At 31.6% G+C, this 18191-nt stretch overlaps 1 protein-coding gene across 1 annotated transcript in view; it reads right to left on the bottom strand.

The window, feature by feature from the left end:
* Positions 1 to 12502, bottom strand: part of LOC143910811 (uncharacterized) — a 142131-nt gene extending 129629 nt beyond the window's left edge. The window contains exon 1 of the mRNA XM_077429407.1: positions 12083 to 12502. Within this exon, the coding sequence (XP_077285533.1) occupies positions 12083 to 12260 (178 nt within the window). The 5' untranslated portion in view covers positions 12261 to 12502. The remainder of the gene's footprint in view (positions 1 to 12082) is intronic.
* Positions 12503 to 18191: the final 5689 nt, after the last annotated feature.

The raw sequence follows: 18191 nt of genomic DNA, 5'->3' as shown, positions 1-18191 counted from the left end.
TATAATGAAAAACTAACGGAATTTTTGTCCAGTATTGATAAACATATTTCTTTAATAGAAACACGCCATAGAACACTGCATTGTTTGTAAAAACACTCAAAATGAAATGTATACAAAACATACGTATTATGTACTCACGGTTTTGAAGGTTTCTCAAATATTTGGCTGCGAATGCAACAACTCACCTGAAACAAAACAAGAAAAATCATCTTTAAAAGAACTACCACATGTGTATGTGTACATATGTATATGTATGCATGTACGCATGCATACTGTACACACAGTTCATTACCAAATACCGTAAATTATTGTGTGTAATATTTATCTGCGAACGATGTTTGCAAACTTCAAACATCGGAAACAACGCAAATAAGCGCGCGTATGTTGGTTCAAAACTTAAATATTTATCTAAAATTTAAATGTACATTTTAATGTTGGAACTTCAACACCGCACTTCCTCGAAATTACAATAATGAACAATGAACACGAACACTATTGTACGATCAATTTAAACTGGATGCCTCCAAAGCTTTTAAGAACGTATTCTTTGGTCAAATACCTTCGGATCTAAGAAAGTTTCCAACTTCTACCTTCATACTTTCCTCCAGATCCCATATAACTTCAACATGACTTTTACATATACGAAAGAAAAGTGGATCGAGATACTCGTACGTACATATGTACATACGTATGTACATATGTACGTATTGGAAGCACCAACTCGAATCCATTGTCCGTGGAAAGTTGTGCCGCATTCTATTTCTCATTTTATTTCACAGCATAATATACTGTATAGGTACTTCTTCAGCTGAAGCGTTTGAAAATCGACCGGAGGTGAATTTAAGACACGAGACAATCGTTCTAAACGTGACTCACTATCCGCAGACGAACGATGTGTCGTTTATTTGGCGGTCTGGACGTCGTACGCTTCTCGAATATTAATCGTTTTAACAACGACAATGAAACTCCATCGTCCAAAATGGCAATGGGGATAAATCGAGTAGATATTCTCGTTTAATTTCTGCTAAATTAAACAAATTCTATCCGTAAAATTCGAACGGCGAGCGGATCGTTAACGAGAGAGAGTGTACACTTAAAATGTCGACCTTACAACATTCAGTGATTGACGACGTATGTACATACACATAACCGCGTGAAACTGTAAAAAAATTCAAAAAATATTTAATTTCAATTTCAGAAAAAAAAGAAGCCGTGTAAACTAAATTTCATGCAAACGCAATTTTTAGTCGAATAAATTCGATTAAAAATGTAGCTTCGACATCCCCCTCGCTTTTAAATTAATGTTGCACACATCAATCTGCCTAACCGCTGAAACCATACATATTTTGCATACACAGGAAGGAATCACGTTTGAAATTACCTGACGAATATTTAAACGATACACCTCTAGAAATTTTAATTAAAAGTATCTTAAATAATACATTACTACCAAGTTAATTTTACGAGCAAATTAATTGAAGAACAATTTTAATGGCATCTCTTTGGTTATACCCGAGTATCGAAATTAAATACATATAATATATTTACGATATTTGCGTACCCCATATTGCAGGGCTGTGGAGTCGGATTCGGAGTCGTAGAGCCAGAGCGTTTCAAGCGGATTCGGAGTCGGAGTCGTAATAAATCTACCGAATCCTCCTTTTTATTATTTTCTTTAATTAATAGTATTACGGTAAGAGTCAAATTAAGTAAATAAAATAATAAAAAAATTATAAATTTCTTTATAAATGCACGTATTTTGATGTGGCCAAAGCAGATTGTTTCATCCGTCTCATACATTTTTTTACTCACATTTTTTTCACTGATTTATTTGTGTATGAAATTCATATACAATAACTATGTATGCATGTACATATTAATGTGCTTACTTTTTATTTATACCTATTAAATTAATAATAATTCAATATATTGGGTTACATGTCAATTTTAGTGATTTTTTTAATTCCTAAAATTTCTTAAATATTTATATTTTGAAAATCATTATAATTCATATTATTAACAAATTGTTGGTAAAAAAAGATCATACTAAAAGCGTTCAAGTTGGAGTCGGAGTCGAATCATAAAATAAATAAAAACTTTGAACCTACTCCATAGCCCTGTTTAATTGCTTATCCCTTATATATTATAACTCAAGTTCAAATAAAGATCACCTTTTACATTTAATACCTTTATTAAATTTAGAAAATTATCTATATTAAAAATAACTATTTTTTTCTCAACAAAACTCGTGGTTTTATTTTAACGATCGTTATGAGATATGTATTTATGGTATAATAAAATGCAATGTTACGATAAAGCACGTTTTATTCTAATATATAATATTTCGACACAGAATTTAACGGTTAAAAAAATATTAACTTTAAATCTTTACAATATTTTAACATAGCACTAGAACAGTATAAACTGTTTGAGCCATTTAGACGGTGCATAATAGCACTAATTATAAATTTGATGTAATGATATTTTTCCATGTAATAGATCCACATTGTGACGTACCTATGTATGTATGTGGTAATATGACCGTAATTGTAATTGCCGAACTAGTGCGTGTGCCAAAATGACACATATTCTAATTATTTAGTTCAGAGTTTTGTACTATTAAAAATATACACCATGGTGTTATATTGTTATATGTATATATTATTTTGTTTTATCGATGTCGGTGGAGAATTTCTTTATTCTTAGAATTATATACATAGAAAAAATTCTACAAATTCAAAATTACAATATTTTACTCGAAAAAGTAAAAAGCAAACTTGTCGCATTTACTTCAAGAAACCGCACTCGTTAAATATAAAAGTGATAAAGTTGGAAACGGAGAAATTTTTCCTCTTTAGCAATTGGAAATGTTTTCTTTTGACTTGTTTTAAAACGACCATTTAAAATTTAAATCAGTCTACGAAGTTCATATTGATTATTTCTTTTTAAACTACATGTGCATTTTTACATTTATAAATTAAAACAAATATATGGCAAGTAACGTTTAATGTTAATACTGACCATTTGAATTCCGTTTTGAGTTCACGAGTATGTCTTTCTGATATTTAGATGATAAGAGATTTCGAAATTTTTCAATTTCAACTGCATTTATCTGAGCTGATTCTCAAAGTAATTATCATGAAATATTCATATCCAACAAAGTATTGCTTCTAGCTTATTTTCTTGAAGACAATTTACATAAATATAATAAATCAAATTTTAACTATCATAAAACATATTCTACATTGAGAAAGATATAAGTTAATATAGTTAATTCACGAACTGCGCATTTGTGAAATAAAATATGAATAGAATATTGCGAATGGCTTGAATTTTGAGCTTTATATTATATGTATGTAGATACATCTTGAAACTTGGAAACGACATGACACTTAAACTTTAGACTGGAATAAGCTCTTCTCGATGAATAATAAACGAGCTTCAAAGTCTACCCTCGGTGCTTATTTTGGGATGACGACTACTACTACATCGAAGGTACGTAGACAGCCATAAACCGCTTTAAAATTTAATGATCTCCACCAACAATAAGAAATCGAACAAAGGAAAGGTCGGAGAGAGGAAGGAGACGAGCAATTATTACCCCGAGATGACAATATATGTAGATAAAAGCTTCGTCAATTTGTTCCGGTTGCTTTTCTCCGTTCGGCGATGATAGAAGTAATATTGCAAGGGCGAAGTTTGTTCCGTAAAATAGGAAGAGGAAACAATCATTTTTAATTGATAAAAGGTAGGTACTTTTATTTGCGTCGGAGAAGAAGTTCAATCGAATTTTATCAAATGAAACGATGTTGAAATTGCTGAAAATCAATAGCATACAGTTTGCAATTGAAAGTTTGCCCTATGTATGTATGTGCATATGTATGTATGTACCTACATACTCATACAATGTATAATATGTCCGCAGTCATTAACTATCCATAAATGTCCATGATTGCCGTCATAATAGTAATTGTACGAATTAGCTTAAACTGGAACGTTAGACGCATTGCGTGTCGGACAAATGGATCAAAACTTTAAATTCGTACAAATTGGACTCACCTTGAAGTGTGAACTATTTTCCACATGATATTATAATCTGATCCTTATACAAAAATACTTAATCAATATCGGTTCTGAAATGGCAAAAATAATGATTTTAGTATCTGCAATACAGTTTCATACACATCATTTTTAAAAATCATTATGTATTCACTTACATATATGTATACTGAAGGCATTTGTATGTGAGCCAATAGAATTTACAACGATAAGTGCGAGTTCATATTGCTTTTTTCATACGCGGTTTAAAATGAAGTTAGCAGCGAAACACCGCAATTTTTCCATGAAATAATTACCTTTTTAGTTTATAAATGACACGATTGCGTGTTTCTCGGCGAATCTGCAACGATAGTCCTTTGTGTGTTTTAAAATACATTTTGCGAAATGTATGTTTGGTTGAAATCGTAACCGTAACTGAACAAAATCGGTGTCATCGTGAAAATTAATAAAATAATTGAACTTTTTTTTTTACGTTTTTATTTGAATTTTTTTAAACCCGACTATTTTTTGTTCAATAAAAATATATAATATACTAGCTGAACGCCACAATAACGCATGCAATTCCCGTTCCCGTTCCGTTCCCAATCCCGTTCTCGTTCCAATTTGTCAGAAAAACACATTTGAAATTATTCAATTATTTGTTTATTTTACCCTAACAACGCAGGTCACGACGCCAAAACATTTTAAATTATTGCGTTTCAATGTAACTCATTCCCGTTTTTCCCGTTTCCACTCCTGATTTTGGCCGATTTTTTTTCACAATAATCTTTCCAACAAATCTAACAAATCCTTTAAGTTCCACCGTAATCGGTTCAGAGGATTATGAGCTTCTTCGAGCCAGACAGACAGACAGACAAACATTCAATTTTATATACATATATAGATTTTAAAATCCGCTATTTATTGTAAACTAAATTTGGGATAGGATTTCAGGATTGTTGATTAGGATAACGATATTGCTTGAATTAACAACGAATAAACTTTTATTAATATTTATATAATTCTATACATCGAAATTATGTTTTTTTAAATATGAAATGCTTTTACATATTGTATACTAGTGATTTCACCCGGCTTCGCTCGGTATTTGTAATATAAACAGCTTAAACATGGCAAAGCAATCTAATAGTAAACATTCATTTGTTTTTTTATTAAATTTATGTATTTGAATCGAAAAAAAATAATATTCAACGATATCAATGTCGTCGTCGTAGAAACTTCGATTTATTTTCGATGCTCCCAACAAACTTTTAAACCTTACATACATACATACAAAGTCTCTTTCGAAACTATATACATACTAGACATCAAATATTATAAAATTATTCAAATGAACGCAGTCCTAATGTATTTTGAAATTCAAATTAAAATTTGCAAATTTTTATTGAATAAAATGTAAATATTAAATTAATATTAAATTTAAATTAAATCTAGCTACTTATAAATACTCATTTAAAATCTAAAGGAGTATGAGAACATGAAAAAAGTCATTTCACAATAAAATCTATAAACGAATGATACAAAATTTATTGCCTACTTTGTGCAAGTATGTATATTTGAATGAATAATTAAAATTTAATGTTTAGTATTTTAATTTTTTTACATATTCCCAAAAAAATGGTTTTTTTTTATATTCTATCGATAAATATATGTACTTTTTCATATGAAGCTCGAGCAACGATTCGAACTCGATTTTGCGAGATCAGACACGCAAAATCGACGATTCGACAACTTTTTTGTCGAATTCGAACTTTCGGGGCTTCGGGCTAAATTCTACACCCCGACTTTTTAGGATGCAAAAACGAAGGGGTCGTAAATTCCGATATTAAAAATTAAAGTGCACACTCTTGTTCACAGTTCGCTAGCATCTGGACGGAGTCGAGCCACGTTCCGCGAACTTCGTGGGCTTCCATTCGTATATAATATACGACCGTAGGGCAAAACTTAAAAATTTCATTTTCTAAATGGAGACAAGACTATAAACTCTAAATATAGAGTTGCTAAGAGATAATATACAACCGCAGTTTCCAATAACTGGAACGAAATGTCCGCGATTATAATCGGCAATCGGCGGGCAATTAATGCCGTTTTCTTACATCATGGACTATCGACAGTCCGTGAATGACTTCTGATACAGATGGTTTGTGAACTTGTGGCATGAAATGCAAGTCATCGGGGAATTATTCGCTCTGGTCAATCAGATAACAGGTGGATGCGTTGATCCTTGATTCAATCTTTTAATATTGATCGTAATATTTCCACTATGCCACAATGAATGATTCAAATGTATTGAATTCCAAACCAGAAATAGTGAACTCAATGAAGATATTGCACGTATAATGAATTAATTATCAATTTTGTAAATAGCTAAAAACATTATAAGGTAATTATGATTTTTATCAATTTAATTATATATGTATGTAAAAGTCCGTTCTAATATTTTAGTTCAACTTTTCAAAACTAAATTCAATGCGAAAATGTGAGATCAAAATCCTTACGTTTTGACGTTTGATAAGGGTAACTTTCAGGATCAAAATTCGGGAAAAGGGTTCAAATGACAAAAGAAGAAACACGTCACGCGAAAATAGATTACCGAATGGCTCAAGGGAGTTCTATTATAATAGAAGCAAGAAACCGCAAAATGGACCCTTTATATTGGCGTTTTATATAAACCTTTTCATGTGTGTATTCTTAAAAATCAAATAATTTGAATCATCGCGTATTGAATTTCGATTCAATTATTGCAAAATAAAAAAAATATTTACAACGGCTCAATATAAAATTACTCTTACAAATATAAAATTACTTTTACAAGGAATTTGAGACATGTCATCAAAATATGATTACGCCCCGATTCAGAATCTCATATAAATTACTTTCAGCGTCACCTTCAAAATAATTAAACGCTTAAATTTCCACGAAATCAGCAATGAGAAAAAATATATAATATACATATATATACATATGTATGTATATATATATATATATATATATATATATATATATTAACATTATATTATACATATAATTAAACATTTAACATTATTAATTGATCATTTTAATCACATTTTAACGATCAGAGCAATTTTAAGTTAAAATGTAAGCTTTCAAAAATTATATTCAACAATATAAAACTGTTTTTAAAAGAGAGCGTATATACGGTTTCATTCGCGTACATTTTGTGTTTGCAAAGGTATGTACATATTTATATTGTATAATGAAATTTTGAAATATAAATTAATTTTAATTCCGTGACTCTTTGAAAGTACATACTCGTGAGTGACATATAAATTTCAAAATTAAAAGCTGCCACTCGATAGGCAAAATTTGCACAAACTTTTGACACACGTCCGCGCGGGGGCCGGTTACGTCATAGTCCGCCTTTCGGCAATGCAGTATTCCGGCTTTATCCGCAACACCGCCATTTTTCATCACGGCCGGATTCCGGTTTTCTAGGCGCAAAATCCGAATCGATATAAACCCTATAATTTACTATACGCAGTTCCGATCGAATAAGTTCGGCGATAGATCGCGATAAATGGCCCGGTGGCGTGATATATCCAATATGGCGGTCGGTTGTGCATATGCAAAGCAGCGGACTGAATGAGTCATTAAAAATTTTAATTGATAGCGCAGACGTCCGGATCCGATCCGGTTTGCAGCCGACCGTCCGTCGGCGAATAATTTTACAGTTTTTCACACGTTGAAAGTACGCGAACTGTAAAACAAATTCATTGAGAAGACGCTTGGCAATTATCGGGCGTGGTTCTACTTAGAGGAGGTGATTATCGTTGCGATGAAACTTTTCACAGGTGTAAATCAAAGTTAAGCGTAAAAAATTAAACGAGAAATGTTATAAAGATGATGTTAAAACTCAGATTAGTCGCCTTTTTACTATCAATTGCTATTCACAAAATGTTTTAAAACATTTTCTTTACCTTCTTTCTTCTGACGGACTGGAAAGAAAACCTCCAAGTTAACTAAAATAAAATAACCAGCAGCTTAGTTCGGTGTAAGCCATCACCGAGAGGATCCCGAGTTGAAGCTCTGGGTTGACCTCAATTGAAAGTAATTAATTCGGAAATATTTCTGTGGTGCTGCTGGTTAGACTCGGTTATTTGTGACTTCAAGTCAATCGTTTCTTATCAGAGTTTGTCAATTTATCTGATTTCATTGTTGAAAAGGCTCTTTATCAACTCGGAAAAATCATCTTACCCATTATGTCAACACATTTTGAACGTGATTTCAAATGTATATAAATATGTACATATGCATGCATAAGTTTAATACCATAAGCGTTGCTCAGGGGCAACCTGCAATGGCATCATGGGAAAATATTAATTCTAAAAACAAAACATACGTACATACAACTGAAAAGCCATTCTTATCAATAAATGATGTCCACCGACAAACGACTTAAGAGCGCGTTTAGTATTCTAAGAAATGTGCTAACATGTGAGGGTAGTTGTTTGTAAATTTGTAATGAGTATAACTAATAAATGTTTCATAGTTTCATTGAATTTTCAGTATGTGTGTTTTAAATTATGAATATTTGATATTATGGCTTTGACCTTTATTAAATTAAATTGTTAATTAATTGTTTTCATCTACATATCCTCTATGGAAAGAGTTTATATTAATATGGAAAATTTAAAGTCCGTAATTCATGGTCAATGTTGAATGCAAATTGCATCATATGTAAAGATATCTCATGTATAACATCATAATGTATGTACATATGTATGTGTGTATAGTATGAATACCAGGCCTTAAATACATTTTATCAATTTTATTTTATTTTATTGATATAATTATTACAAGCGAATATAATTATTATGATTCGAATCGACATCTAAATCTCCCCGTGAAAATAAATGCATTTATTTTTTACCTCAGACCATGTTTTTAGTAATTTCATGTTCTACATATAATGAGATGTATAAATTATAATAATTGAATCCACTTATTTATGCATATTTGTAAGAATTTTTTAGAAAATTTATAAGACATGTTTTTTCAGATACAATATAATACTATACGAACATATGTATGTATGTATTATATATTAAAATTTTGTAATATTTCACCATAAAAAATATATTCTGGTTCAAAATTCATATATTCTGGTTCAAAATTCGAGAGCAATGATCGATCGCAAGAGCGCATATGTTAATTTCAATCGTTTTTTATGGTATTGCTATGAATTTTTGCATGTTTTCGATTAAGAATTTTCCGAGACAATGAACCGATTGACCTAAATTTATGACCCAGACGTTTTGAATTGGATTACGCTCACGAAAATAAGCCAATTCAAGACATTATATTTTACAAGACGAATTTAAAATTTGTAAATATGTATTACAAACTTCTTCGAAGCGATTTTCATTGTTTAAATATTTGCACGAAATATACAAGAAGATTCTTAATGTTTGTTGTTGTTTATTATCGAAGTATCAACAGCAGATTCCGTATATATCGACCCATAATTATCTTGTAAATATTGGAAATATAATGCTTCTAAATTATCTATTTGAGTTTGTCTGCAAGTGTGATTTAAATTTCTTTGTTAGGGCATTGCATTGGTCTCATTGAAACATGCAGATATAAATATTTACGCGTACTGTGAATAGTTTCTTTCTTTTATTTGACATTTTCGCAAACGTTAAGAGTGAATCTTCCTAAAATAGTTCAGGGACAAATGCTCAACAGTCATTGCGTTGAATCACCATCCTTATTCGAATTAAACTCAATTCTCAAGCGAGTGCACATTCTTCAGATCGGAACGAATAAAAAATGAAAAGAAAGACGAGCAAATATTACCACAATGTGGCAATTTGACCGTATCGAGCGTTTAAAACTCAATCTTATCGACGTGCATATCTTCGGCTCAAGATACCGTTGAAAATGCAACAAACGCATTCAAAAATTTGCTTCGTCGAATGCAAATCCGCATAATAAATTCATCGTGTGAAATTCGCGCAATGAATATTCAACGTTTCGCGAATTCGGTTCATTGTTCGACGCGAGAAGACAATACTGGCTGAGAGACCGGAAAATATGTGGCCATATTTTATACTCACTGTACGCTAATTTACTATCTGTCGTACTTTTTCAATGTCTAATGATGCAACTTTGTATGCAAATTTTGGTTACAAGTTTCGTTTAGTGAAGATCCTCTCATCATAGAGGAAAACGTAATAATAGCCGCCGGCTACTAAGATTGCTTTCCAGCCTAATGGAATTTAGACGGCTATATTGCTCATCAAGAGTATGATTAGATTAAAAGACATTTAATGTAATCAAAATTTATGTTTGCCATTGCTTCTAACCATGTGAATTAACCTTTTTAGCCTTGATGATGTTCTCAATATGAAGGTAAATTGTGCAATTGTACTGTATATATTTTCAGAAGATTACATATGAATATGTATTTGTACATTAAATGTACATATATACATATGTATGTATTTTCAAAAATATGTTGTTTTTTAATCGAAATCAAACATTGCCGGTTAATTTTTAAATAAAAGTTCAGAGAAATTTTATCTTAAGAAGAGATCCAAATTATTTGAATCGAGAGTAACAAACGACCCGAATAGTAAATGTTATTATCATTTATTATTTTCAGCCAAAAAATCATAGATCGTATCATTTAGTTGCAGTTCTTTTTTCATTAAGATTTGCATTTCTTCACAGTTGTTGCCTTTGACGTTGAAATAAATTAATATTTCAAGGCCTCAATTAGAGCGTATACAAATACGGTGTATCGTATACAATGCATGAATAAATATTTTAAGAATGGTAAACCAAAAATAATTGCCATTATATAATTTGACGCAACATCATAAATATCGATTGAGATGTCTTGTGATTTTTTTAAGTATTGTTTACGAAGATAAATCGAAATAATTCGAAATTGTGATGAAGAAAACCAATTTATACTTATATACTAATTGTAATACAAATAAATTACACGTAGGTATACAGAATAATATATGGATGGAGTCAGTTCGAGAGTGTTGAGTGAAGCGTCCTGTAAATGGCGGCCGGCCATCTTGTAAAACGAAGTCGCCATCATTTAAAATGGAAAGAAGTCAAAATTCAGCATCACACCAGGGCGATTTCGCAACAAACCGCAGCAGATAAAACTACATACCTATGAATAAAACAAAATAAACGTCGGCGGAAGAGTGTCGCACGTAATCGCGAAACCCGCAAACTGCCGAAGCGTTCGATTTTTTGCAATAATAGCAACGGCATTCGTAATTTATAAACATGCATATTGTAGTTTTATGACAGTCGATAAAATATTACGAATGCACAAAAGATTATATTACATCGTTTCCGCTACGCCCAAAGAAAGTACTTCCCGTCTCCGTACGTCGACACCTTTTTATTTTAACACAAAAGGACAAACGTATACAAAAATACATTTAGATATACATATATATGTATCGATGACCATATTTTCCATATTCTAGACAGTTTGAGTAATCAGGACTAAATTGTGCAAATGGTCTTCTTTCGATACAATGGAGAGTTGAGTCGGTAGTTTTAATAATACATTATATATATAATATGAACATATTTTTTCTGCTGTGAAAAAATATTGATTAATTTTCTATGAAAAAACTGTGATCTTCTTTTGTTTTTTTTTATTAAAATTAAAAATTAATTAATCATTTGAAAATTTTATGCGTTTTTTTACATTGAATGAAACAATAAGTGGAGTCTTTTTGTTTGAAAGGTTATATATTATATATATATTAATTTACATTAGTAAGATATACGCGTGTGTTAAATTTAATGGAATTGAAACGTCACCTAAGTGAAGCCGGGGAAATATGCACAAACGGGTAAAAATGTTTATAATATAATATTTTCGCGAATTATTTTGTAGAAAGGATGATCAAAATAGTGTTTACAACTTGCGTATCGGCAAACGTCAAGATCAGCTGTTGAGTATTGCCGAGCGGCACCTAAGTCCGACGCCGCATATATGTACGAAAATTGAAATCCTTACCTTTGATAAGTCGCTTTAGGATGATTTCCTTGTGTTCTTGCGAGTGTGGCTCGCCGATGATGATGAGAAGATAGCATCCGGTCAAGGGGCTGGGCGGTGGGGCCTGACTGAGTTCAGCCCCCAAGGACACGGAGCGGTCCTCGTCCTTGGCGGAAGCTGTGGGATCGTCCCCGTCCATGGCGATGCCGCGTTCGGACGCTCAATGGGGGATGGAAACCGCTTGCGATAGGGATGCGAGGATCGGGTGGGGTGGGGCGATGGCTTGGCCCCTTTAGTAGCGGGGCACCGCGTGCGCCATGGGGCGAACGCTGCCCGCGAAGTGCGCCTTTGGTGCTAACGGGGCGCACGCTCTACCGCGAGTGACAGCCGGTTGCTCGACAGTCGAAGTGCCGCCCGCCGCCGGCCGCCCCCACCTCGATCGCCTCGCCAACCCCTGTCGGGTCGCCCCGCACGCCCCTGACTCGCCTCGCCCCCTAGACGTGGTCCTAAACGACGCTGTGCAGTAGGGCGATTTTCGAAAGACACCTAGGTCGCTTACGACGCTTCGGACCGCTTTGCGGTATTCATCTCGCCGGCGCATAGGTAAATGTTATGTACGTGGATGTGCGTTGTATACACGGTTGATGATAATAATACGAATAAGAAACATCGTGTTTTTAAGTGAACGGCTTTAATACTAATAACGGTGATATTTTTTTATTTAAATGTTTTTTTTTGTGTAATCAAAATCGATTTTTACTTCAAGGGTAGCTGTTATTTTATGCGATGAAGTTTTCTAGAGATTGGTCTGAATCGTCAACCACTTACATTTTGATTAAAATCAATGAATATTTTTTGGATCATTGTCCTGTTAGCGATACATATTTGAATGTATAGTTGGAGGAAAAGTAGCTCAAGTGGAAATTTTCTTTAATCCACTGGTGTACATTAGGCTGGAGCAAAAAATGGGAATCTTAGATTTTCACTGATGGACCTAGTGGAAAGCTTTGTCGTATCAAGAGAACGTTAAATAAAAAAATCGGATGTGACCAACCCATGACTGGGTAAACCACCAATATTATTATATTTAATGGATAAATAAATATAAACTTAATTGGTGTCAATATCATAAAAAAATCGGATATGACCTACCCATGACTTTATCTATGTATTTGAGGAATATAAGAAGGTCACAAAACAATATTCGATATTGAACCGTACAGACACATTCACACATACTGGCAGCATTTTCGATACAAATTAAGCGCAAATGTATGGAAATTTGCACAAGATAAAAGTTCGACTTCCGGTTATCGGATTTTATTTATATATATTTTTTATTACTTAAAATTACTATCAGTATTATACACAATAAATATCAAGAATATTAAAATAAATTAAAAAGTTAAAATAAAATAATGAAACAATATTTAAAAAAAAATTACTACTTCCGGCTTATGAAATCTGACCAAAATCTTATCAGCTCTACATAAGTTAGTACCATTGATGTATAATACACTAGATAGGCCCTGACGTGTGATTTTGGCCGGAGATCTTGTCTTCACTAACTGAGGGGTGCGGGGGGTTTAACTAACGGGGAAGGTTTAACTAACGGGGAAGGAAGGAAGAAAAAAAAAGGTTTTTTCCCTACGACGCAGCGGTACCTACCTACCTACTGAGAGAAACTGTGTATGTATTTTGCATGCGCCAAAAGGGAGACCAGTATAAAGCATGAGGGCGGATCTATGTGTATTATATATCTATGGTTAGTACATAAAGAATATAAATATAATTTTTCAGCTTTGATACGTTCAGGGGAGTGGACAGAATCGTGGGCAAACGTGGGTTTTGACCTTTCTAAGAGGAAAAAATTCCACTTCCGGTTTATTAAATTTAGTGTTTTTTTTTTATTTTCATCTCATTGATACAGGAATTTTACTTGAATTTTTTCATGAAGATCACACGTGTTTAAGGGGTCCAAAAAATAGTTGAAGAAAAATCGAACAAGAGTAAACTGACACTTCCGGTTGACGGATGCTTACCAAATTTTATTCATAACTTGGTATTCAGCTTAAATTTCTAGATATGAAATTTCAGTTCAATAAATCAAAAGATTTCCGAGAAAAACATAAAAAAACCACGAGTAAAAGTACTACTTCCGGTTAAGGTTAAAATATTAAAAAAATATTAGGATATAAAATTTATAATTTTTATTTAAAATGACTTTAAAAAAGAGGACACCTATAAGGGGAGGTACCATTTCCAGTCCATTTAAAAATTTGAAAAATATTTACGTCGTATCGATAAGAATTTCAGTAGCTGATACTAAGTTTCAGTTTGAAGTTCGAATTTTCGTATGATCACAAAACTTCTTTTATTATTACTACGTACAGATATAGTAACAATTTCATCGATTTTAAACACTGCCCCGTGCCTCCAACCAATCAATTTATTTTGACAAAACTACCCTTCAAATAAAAATCGATTTTGATTATAAAAAAAAACATTTAAAAATAAAAATATCACTGGGTATTTCTTTCACTTAAAAAAACGATGTTTTTTATTCGTATTATTATCATCAATCATTTTTTTCCATATTTGTACATATATTTTCACTTTTTTGTTAATTACAATATAATCTTTGTATTGATATTATGTAATAAAAATAAACAAATTTGAAGAACTGGTAGTGGACAACACACGATTTTTCCAGACTACTGAACGTATGGAGCTAAAAATTTATATGTGTATGCTTTATGTACTATTTTAGAATTAGTAAAATTTTGTTCGAACAGTATTTCATTATTTTATTTTGTCATTTTGAATTATTTCTATCTTCTTCTTATGCCTATACATAATCTTAATAATATTAAATAATAACAATAAAAAACTATGACCTCTAAATTGGAAATTTCGTCTCTCGAAAATCCCAAACTTGTTTTTCCCTACAAGTGCCCAAACTTGTATCGATAAAGTTTTCATAACCGATATGTACATATGTTTGTAAGAGTCAATATCAATTTCGATCTTTCTAAAATCATTCAAATTGGAGTTGTAGTTTGGAGTCGGAGTCGGGGTCAGAGTCGGAGTAGCAATCAGAGTCTGAGTCGAATCATAACAAAAAGTCGGAGTCGGAGTCGGTAAATTTGATTCGACTCCACAGCCCTGGTTAATATGTTGGTATGAAGATTAAAAGAGAAGAAACAAAAATGTTTTAAGAGAAAGTTATTACTTTTTTGTTAAATTTAAAGTTTACTCTGTATGAAAGTATCTCGGCTCAAATATTTATAAACATATGCTGACCGATATAGAAAATAGAACTTCAGTGAACTCAACAGTACTAAGAGAAAGTAACCAAAATGCAGCCGGTAACGTATTGAATCTGCTTGTCGTAAACCTGTCTCCTCCTCTTTATCCCTCTACGTCCCCTTCAAACCATATTATTAAATTAGAAATTTGATATTGAAATATTGTAGATGAAAATATATAGTTAAAAAAATATAAAAATAAATATCCATTAAAAATTTAATGGAAAAATATTTTGATTGACAGCATTACTCCCATACAAGTACGTATATTTTTTGGCTATTCTTGTTTAATTAGCATAATTTACCTATAACGGTTCTACTTGGTCGATTTTTAAAAAGTTAACACGGCCAAATTTTACTATAGCCAAATATTATATACTCGTACTGTATGCTTATTTATTCATTAATAAACGATCTCTGAATTTTAAACAGTAATAGAAAACTATCAAAAGAAATATCACATATATAAATATTTGTACAATTGATAAATTTTACTAATTTAGAAGATTTTAATTTATTTGTCGAATTTAATATGGAAATTGAACCCCACGTATTTCGTACCATTCACTATAAAACAATATTGATATATTTATAGATAAAGGTATATCACTTAAGTGCAACTTAATTAGTTGTTGATTGTGTAGTGTATAAATTATTATCGGATCGGCGTGCACACAATTTTACGATAATTACTTATTTAATTTACTCAGTACATAATTGATATAGTACAAATTTTCGTTCGAGACATAATTGCGGTTGGTTTTACTTCGAGGGCTTGCTCTGAATTGAAAACGTAGTAGCTACATACTTAATTGTGAACGAATCAAAACAAATTTGTTTTAATTGAACAAAACTGAACGGTTTTTCGAGCACATATATATATATATACATACATACATACACATAAAAGCATTACCGCTGAAACCGTTCAGTAATTTAAGTGGAAGCTGTGCGCCAGACTAAAGAATGCCATTACATCATATGATTGCCAATTAAATAATGGATACATTGCGTTTAATTACAGATATGTTACGTGGTTTGTTTTCAACAATAAATGATAGTATAATGTCTCCTTTCATGGATTGTTTTATCGATACACAGTATTTGTATGTCTGTTTAAAGATCATTAAAACATAAGTGTAGTTCTAAGGAATAATAATTTCATATATTATGTACATATTAACATACATATGTATGCATTAAGATAACCTTACATGTATTTACTAGCTTCGAATCTGCTATATTATACTAAGCTCACCATAACAATGCTAGAAATGTGTAATAAACAACTTGGTCCACTATAACAATTACTTGAAATGGGGAATACATGCTCAATGTCCATGTTCACGTTCGCAACTGTTAATGCTCCATTAGTGAGGACGCTTTAGATACGAGCTCGAAAAGCGTCGTAAGAAAAATTGTACACTTATATAACAAAGTTAAATATCTGTTTTACATAAAAAAATATTTATATACGTATATAGCTGTATATATGTACATATATATTTAGCTATAGTGACGCCCTGGAGTATATTTGTAATATCACTATGTATAGATTAACTGTAATAAATAAATAAATATCATACCTATTGGATAAACATGTATACATATATATGCATACATAAATAAATATGTAGTCATTGGAAAAAAGTGTCCCTAAATTTTAAACGGCCTGCAGCAGTGTCTTGAAAAGAAAATTATTATTCAAAAATTTTTAATTTCTCATTTTAAATATACATACATACATATATTATCTGTAAAGACAAAATTCTGTTTAGTCGTACACTTACTTCATCTTTAGCTTTTCGTGTATAATATTATAACGTCAACCGATTTACATTTTTTGACGTATCCATGTGGAATTTTATATAAAAATTTAAATACGGGTCTTATCCCATTAATTAGATAATTCAAAAAGTCGACGTAAAAATGATCAAGATGATTAAAATATTAGCGGTTACATTTTTTTTTTGAAAATTTAAAGATTATACTTTAGCTTAAGTTATTAAATATAAAAATGATTCAAATATTTATATAAATTCCAATATATTTTATAAGTACTAAGCGATGTATTAATCACGACTCTTACTCCTTTTTATTATATTTTTAATTACTAGTATTATGTGCAGTATGCGTCATCTGTAATAACTAGAATCTGTAATTTTATTGAAGTAAATCGGTAATAGATTTAAATTTAATAATTTCTTTATAAAAACCATGAATGTAAATTATGTACATTATAAATAAAATCGTCAAATTGAACATATTTTGATGTATTCTGGCCAAAACCGATGTTTCCTCCGTCTCATACGTTTTACTTTATGTACATATGTATGTTTTATTCTCATTTTTATTATTAAATTGTATGTTTATGTATGAAATTCATACACATACTATGAATGCACTGAATTTTCATTTTAGCCTATTTCCCAATAATAATACATTGGGCTACATATTAATTGTTATTGATTTTTTTATTCTTTTAATTTTTTATATTTTGAAAATTGCTATTATTTTTATTATTATTATTATTTATTTATTTTTTTTGGTGCCATCTTATCGATTCCCGATAAATCATCACCAGCAATATCGTTGCTCTTCAGATCATGTACGGGCACTACGGAATCATCACTCCGTCCACAAAATTGTGAATTGGGCTTCTGAATCTCTCACATTCAGAACACCAATTCGTGAGGCTTTTTTCGCTTTAAACGCCTCTGCTGGTGAGTTGTGTCCAATAGCTGCAACGCTTCTATGTTAGGGTGACGGTGCAGTCTCAACTCGTGCCTCCCGGCGCATTCTCGGATGACTTCTTTTACTTT

Source organism: Arctopsyche grandis, chromosome 4 (genome assembly GCF_051622035.1).
Source record: "Arctopsyche grandis isolate Sample6627 chromosome 4, ASM5162203v2, whole genome shotgun sequence".
Taxonomy (NCBI): domain Eukaryota; kingdom Metazoa; phylum Arthropoda; class Insecta; order Trichoptera; family Hydropsychidae; genus Arctopsyche; species Arctopsyche grandis.
Note: the sequence above shows the minus strand (reverse complement) of the source record. Positions and strands in the feature narration are given on the sequence as shown.